We start from the raw sequence: 7,568 nt of genomic DNA, 5'->3' as shown, positions 1-7,568 counted from the left end.
ATAAAATATATAAAATAAAATAATATAATAATAATATTATAATATAATAATAAAATATATTATTGCATCATGAATCATGTTAATCGTGTGTAAAGGTCTGATTATGCATACTTTGCTTAACTTCGCACAACCATTTGTACTAGTGCAATAAAAATGTTACTTAATAAATTGTGAAGCAAAATCTAAACTCAACAGATCGATAAGTTTTTGAAAGTTTTGCTAATTTCTGTAAAATGGAATACATACAAAGTACATAAGAAGTTACAGTTTGAAATTTATGCGAAGTTATGCGAAGTATTCATAATCAGACCTTAATAGTCGCCAAAATGTTCACCCAAGCTATATTACTGGTTATAGGTGTGTACAACTAGTCAAAGATTGCGCCAATCGAGTTGAGAGCAACCGGGCGTGACGTCAACAAATACCAGAATGAAAGAACAGGAACTCGACAAGAAAGAGAGGAAGCAACGAACAAAAAGCAGTATTGCCAAGTTTTGAATTTGGAAAAGCACCAACGTTTTATTGGTGTATTTTATGGACTTTATATGCATACATAATTTTATTGTAAGGATGCCGATTCAAACTAATAAAAATCAATGGCTGAATTTCTTTATTCATTCTGAACGTTTGGAATAAACTTTTTTGTTTACTTGTTCTTTAGAACGTTCCTGATGATATGTTAACGTATATTTCAAAAGCATTCTGTTTATTCCGGCTCTGAAATGGGATTATCCGGAATGTATAAAGAAACGCAGCCAACGTTTCTTGCACGACGGTCGATTTCTTCTGCCTTGATTGAAAGTGCTACCACATACTTTGTTGTCGCTTATGATTGTCACTGTGCCATTAGTTTGTTTAAATTTTTGCAAAGTTGGTTACAACACTTACAGTCGCTATAAGTTTCGGTGTCTTTCTTTTAAGATTTTCATATTTGGTGTCTTCAAACTAAAATTAAAAGCACCAGAAACGCACCAAACACCAAACTCAAAAATTTCCGTGTCTTGAATACCCACTAAATGTGGTACGAAAAGCACCAGGTTGGCAACAGTTAATGTAAACAAGAGTATTGTGTCAAGAATGATAGAATACAAGATTGCGCCAATCGAGCTGAGAGCAACTGGCCGTGACGTCAAAAAATACCAGAGTGAGAGAGCAAGACGAACTCGACAAGAAAAAGAGGAAGCATCGACCAAAAGGCAGTGTTGCCAAGTTTTGACTTTGAAAAAGCACCAAATTTTTATTGGTGTATTTTATGGACTTTATATGAATACATAATTTTATTGTAAGGATGCCGATTCAAAAATCAATGTTTCTTGCACAACGGTCGATTTCTTCTGGCATGATTGAAGGTGCTGCCACATATTTCTTTGTCACTTATGATTGTCACTGTGCCATGATTTTGTTTAAATTTTTGTAAAATTGCTTACCACACTCACGATTGCTATAAATTTTGCTTAAATTTGTTTCAGATTTTCTAATTTGGTGTCTTCAAACTAAAAACAAAAGCACCAAAAACGCACCAAGCACAAAACTCAAAAATTTTCGCGTTTTGAATACCCACTAGATTTTGTACGAAAAGCATCAAGTTGGCAACAGTGAATGTAAACAAAAGTATTTTATGACATCAGCGATTAGGTAGACGCTGTCAAATCGACGAAGAGAGGGTTAGCGGTCCGCGAATGGCGCGACCTTTATTTTCTGGATCGTGGTATTGTGTGACGTCGGTGAGTCTGGCATAACCTAGCTGTTAGCGGTCTGCGAATGGCACCACACACAGCGAAATTCGCATTGTCAAAATTAAACATCCGCAAGTATATTAGTCTGTTCCTTTGAACTTCGGACTAAAACCTGTGGAACTGTCAAACTACAATTTTACTCTCTCAAATGAGAGTAAAAGGAGAACAGATGCAGAAGTACATAGGAACGCAAAAAGCACTATTTCCTGTAAAAACGTCAGTCGGTTTGTTTACATGTCATTTGTACAACACTGATTTAGCTGACATATCACTAAATAATTATTAAAATCTATACATATTCAAACATTTCGTTGTTTAATTCCATTTTTTACAAATATAAGGTTCTTTGCTTTCACCGCTTTCTGTTTTTGTTTGCACATGCAAATCAGCTGATCGTTTGACACTTTTCATGAACTTACAGGAAAAAAAACTCCGGACTAAATCCTGTAACTTCTGACTAGGAACAGTTGCTCAGTTACTCTCTCAAATGTGTTCCCACTTACAGGTTTTATGTCAATAGGAACGACTTCCTGTAAGTTCTAACTAAATCCTGTAAACCGGACTGCTATTGGAACAGACCAATATGAAATTGAACACGAATTTCGCTCAGCAGCGTTTCTTAAGCTCGGAACACTTTGACGACAGCAAGCGACAAGCAGCATCTGTTAAATTTTAAATACACACGTTCTTACGGACACAATTATTTTGACGACGATAAATTTATTTCTAACGCTCTGCTGGGCGATGGCAGCTGTACGTGCCAAACGTGGCCGTATTTCTTTTTCTTTCTTCTTTGGCTATGTGGACGGCATTTGAATTCATGTATTCATAGTCAGCTGTGGAAGCAACGCCAGCGACAACGCAACGCCAAAGTTCTATGTGAACGTGCCTTTACAGTTCTGGGCAAAATGGAATAAAAAATGGAGCACACAATTTTGTGAAAAAGTACCTTGGTTTCGCTTTGGATTTGACTCTTCGTTTCAAATTTATTGGAAAATATTAGCGGTAGCTTCCAATAATTGTGATTTTGTAAGTCAATTTTTGGTAAAATATATACTATGCATATCCAACAGATTATTATAGCAGTTCCCCGGATAGCTATAATGATGCAATTTGGTCTAGCAATTTAAACGCATAATTATTTATATCATAACTGATAGAATTCTGAAATGTTATCTTAAAGGTAACGAAAATAAAAATCATAATAAAATTTCCCTTAAAGTGAATATATTTTAAAACTAAGTACGCATATACATATACTTCAGCACTTAAGGAGAGAATACAAATATAAATCAAAACAAAGTGCGAAAAGTGGTCGTGTTTTTTGCAAATAACTCTTTAATTAATTACCGTTCATGGATTATTATTATTGAAGTTAAAACCCATCGAAACCCTCGAAATTTTTCGTCAATTTTTGGCCTTGTCAAGCTAAAGTGCACTACTACCATATTTTGTTCTAAGTTCAATCGTATATCCTACTGCAATAGTGCACACGGGGTAAAAAATTGTTTATACAAGTGTTGTGTTTAATTCGGTATTTTACTTATCTTACTTACTTATCATTGCAACCCTGTCGTTGTTTTTTTACATGCGCTTTTGCCTTGTCCGCCCCTAGTTAGCAAAGAAAATCGCATTCATTCATAGATTTCAGATTAGTGTTTGGAAAACTGTCGGCTGAGTTATAGATATTAAAAAAAAAGTAATCGCTAAGCGGCAGGTTGTGTTGTGCATCGCTACGCAGAATTTAACTAATTATTGAAAGACTTCGCAAAGGCAATGCAATAGTGATTTCGTAAATCGGCATTTGTTTTGTTTTGATTTCGAACTTCTTTTCGCCACATATCTCATACATATATTCGCGTATCTTTCAAGTGTATCTTTTATTTAGGCAATTTATCCGTGCTTGACGTTTTGTTGTAAATGTCAGCGTAACGAAATTGAAAGAAAAATAAACGAAAAGCAAAAAACGCATGTAAAATAAAAATTAAAAAATAACATCAGAATCTGCTTAACTGGTGATTTGACCAATTGCATTTAAGTGTTTTGGGGTTAAAATTTACTTACATACCTTGCACTACGGCAAAAGATAATCAAAAACTAAACTATTGGAACTGGAAAATCGATACATAGAATAAATTAATTTTACTAACCACTACTGCCGTGGTTAGGGCTCCGTTGCAGTGATGGACGACGAGTTCAAGCTCTGCTGGAAGAATTTCCAGGACAATATTGCTAGTGGATTTCAAAACTTATATGATCGAGGGGATTTGGTTGATGTCACACTTGCCTGCGATGGAAAATTGCTGCACGCACATAAAATTGTACTTGCGATATGTAGTCCATACTTTCAAGAAATTTTTATAACCAATCCCTGCAAGCATCCCATAAGTGAGTAGTTCATTATGCCTTTCATATTAGACCATACATAATTTTATTTTAAGATAAAATACATTAGCATTTTAAAGTTTCTCAACCGCTTATATTTTCTGCTTCTATGTATAAAGTTTTGTTCTTTTTACTGCATAAAAGAATGGGTTTATGTACATACATACGTATGTATGAATGCATGCAATACTTAGGTCTACATATTGAGTATTATTGTTTTGGTATGTACATATATATATATATATATATATATACATATATATATATACATGTACATATATATATATATATATATATATATACATGTACATATACCAAAGTACACTTAAGTTCATGCATACATATGTACAAATTTCTCTAAGTACAACGGGTTACGGAACAAATTTTGAACATATTCTAATTTATTCATCAAAAAGTGGCATTGTTTAAAAGCACATAGGTATCTAATGTCCTCTGCCGGCTGAAAAACTTGACTTTTTAATTGCACTATATACAAATTAGTAACTAAAATTGTTTATGCATGAAGTGTGTTCAAATTCTAAACTATGTATTTTAAGTACCTTGGCTGAGTTTCTAAGGTTTGATCCAAATTTAAATGAATCCATATCTAATTTATTTAAGTATATAATATGTACTACATATGTACATTGCCATGAACAACAAATAGGTAGGAAACCAAAAAATAACATGGGGATGTTTACTTCGTCGTTGTTTTTGTTGCAACAGCATAAGAATTCCCCAAAGAGTTTTTGGGGAGTATTGCTGGAGTGACAGTCTTTGCCCCGACTATCATGGATACGCAGAATATGAGCATGTTGCTCAAATACTTATAACCAAATTTCTTACTCGTCTTTCCGTAATTCTGTACTTGTTGTCAAGCTCCTTTAACAGTAGGAAGACGAGCTATTTCGACGGGGTTGGACGAGAGGTAGAGGAGGCTGGTGTCATGGTAGGTACTTTACATTTAGGAGTAATTTCCATAAAAAAAATGGAAGTCACTAAATGACGAAGATAAGTATGGGTCAACCATTAGCCCTCTGTTTTCAAGATGGTGCACAAGATTTCGTTCAGGCATCGTCTGAAAATTTAATTTTTTTCTTATCTAAGAAGTTACATACATAATAGCTACCCAAAAGATAATTTAGGCCAGCCTTCTTAAATAAACCCATTCTAAGAGGCTTACCTAAGAAGGGCTGCCTTCTGAAGTACTTCCTATAAAAGCGAGTCCATGGATAGTGAAAGAAGAAGCCCTTCAATTTGTGCCACTCCATACAAAAAATAAATGAGAAAGAAATATGTAGAGGAAGGCCTCTCGACGCTCAGTAAGGCCTTTCGGAACGGCGTTTGACTCCTGAAATTATCTACTCGGTATGGGGTGGTTTGAAGAAAACGACATGAAGTTTTTTGAATATGTCAAGTAAATTCAATTTATCACTTAAGGAAGGGGGTGTTATAATGAGTTTATGCTNCATGAAGTTTTTTGAATATGTCAAGTAAATTCAATTTATCACTTAAGGAATACTTTACACTTTTAGAATAGGAAAATCCCCTACTTACAATTTACGCGAATGCATAAGTTTATATTATTTAGTATTACAAATTAAGTTGCATTAAAACATCGTTGATATAAGCCTTAGCAAATACTTTAGAAATATATGACTTTTATGAATTATATGATACTTTAAAATAACTATCCAAAAGACCTTCTCAAGTACGTCCTACAAAAGCACTTCTGGACGGCTTAAGATACCTTNTTTTAGAATAGGAAAATCCCCTACTTACAATTTACGCGAATGCATAAGTTTATATTATTTAGTATTACAAATTAAGTTGCATTAAAACATCGTTGATATAAGCCTTAGCAAATACTTTAGAAATATAAGACTTTTATGAATTATATGATACTTTAAAATAACTATCCAAAAGACCTTCTCAAGTACGTCCTACAAAAGCACTTCTGGACGGCTTTCTATGGGTAGCCCTTCAATTTGTGCCACTCCATACAAAAATAAAGAAGAAAGGAATGCAGATCGGAAGCCCATCTGACCCTTAGGGAAGCCTTTCGAAACTGTTTAACTTTGAAACTATATTGGGACAACTATTCTAGCTGCTGTAAATCCAGAGGTACTTTGAATTTCGGAATGTCGACCCGCATACAATTTTCTTAGGGATATGTAGAATCATTCAAGAGAAGAAAAATATAGTTTTTTTTGTTGACGGCTGTGTAACACCTTAATTCGTACTATGTATTATTAGACCGGCTAAACGAAACCAAATAGTATAAAGAAAACTATAATATTTTTGTTAAGCTTATATTCATAATTTAACAATAAACTAGTTTAAGATACCCTACTAGTTTATCGTTTAAATATTGTTTGGGAAATCAATAAAATATAATATATAATAATGACAATTTTCGGGTGAATTTTTTTCAGGCGAAGCTCAGGATAATGCAGATGATTCTTGTAGGGCATTAAATTCACCAAAAAATTTCTCTAAATTTAATTGTCTATACTCAGATATGTATGTATGTATCTACGTACGGTTCGATTATAATCTTGTATCAACGCCATACCTCATTCAGCAATATCATTAACATATTTAATACTCTTAATAGTCTCTAAGGCAACCAACGTAATTTTTTTGAGAACTTAATGCCCTACAAAAATATGCCTAGAAAATAAACTTTATTTTGGATCGCCCTAATAAACATGATACTTTACATATCGCTTATTTACTACATGTATGCATGTATTCACATTAGTACGTTTCGAGCAAGAAGTTTGGCAGTTTATCAGTTTATCCGTGTTGTATGTATACGTAAGTAAATATTTGTCCATTTAATTATGATTTTTTCTGTAGTTTAATATTTACAACGTTTTATCAGTTGAATAACGAACGACAAAAGTTCACATTTTACAACGGTAGCCAATATTGCTTATGACATAAGTAGCTACAAGTGATATAAATCAACTTTAGCAATAAATTGTTTATAGGAAACAGTATGTACTAGATATATGAGCCAATCATTTAGCTCTTCATTGTCGCATACTTGGATTAATTTAAACATATTGAATGTTAGGTTTTGTGTGAAAAGCCTGTATCTATGCCATAAATGAATATAAGAAACGGCGCTTCCTTGATAAAACTGAAATTGCGGATTGCCGTTGTAAAAAGGTATTAATATTTTTAGGCCTTTCATGCATACATACTTACGTACACTTTATAGTACCAGTAGATATTTTGCTACTTTATTAAATCGAGAGATTTTCTCAATAAAACCGGGGTAATAATATCGTTGAATGTACTTATCCATTATATGTTAAACTAGAATAATGTATACATAGAGATAATGAAGTAAGTTAGGTGTTAACTATTTCTTACGAACACACTTAAATACATTCGATGTAGAAGATGGAACGTAGCATGCTCCAATTTTGATAAGAA

General features: G+C 33.4%; 1 protein-coding gene across 1 annotated transcript in view; it reads left to right on the top strand.

The window, feature by feature from the left end:
- Positions 1–3,361: 3,361 nt before the first annotated feature.
- The window catches only part of LOC108371040 (broad-complex core protein isoforms 1/2/3/4/5-like), a 39,217-nt gene continuing 35,010 nt past the window's right edge, over positions 3,362–7,568 (top strand). The window contains exon 1 of the mRNA XM_017626528.1: positions 3,362–4,124. Coding sequence (XP_017482017.1) covers positions 3,920–4,124 — 205 coding nt within the window. The 5' untranslated portion in view covers positions 3,362–3,919. The remainder of the gene's footprint in view (positions 4,125–7,568) is intronic.

This window comes from Rhagoletis zephyria, unplaced genomic scaffold (genome assembly GCF_001687245.7).
Source record: "Rhagoletis zephyria isolate East Lansing unplaced genomic scaffold, Rhagoletis_zephyria_1.1 Rzeph_scaffold_04661, whole genome shotgun sequence".
Classification (NCBI taxonomy): Eukaryota; Metazoa; Arthropoda; class Insecta; order Diptera; family Tephritidae; genus Rhagoletis; species Rhagoletis zephyria.
Note: the sequence above shows the minus strand (reverse complement) of the source record. Positions and strands in the feature narration are given on the sequence as shown.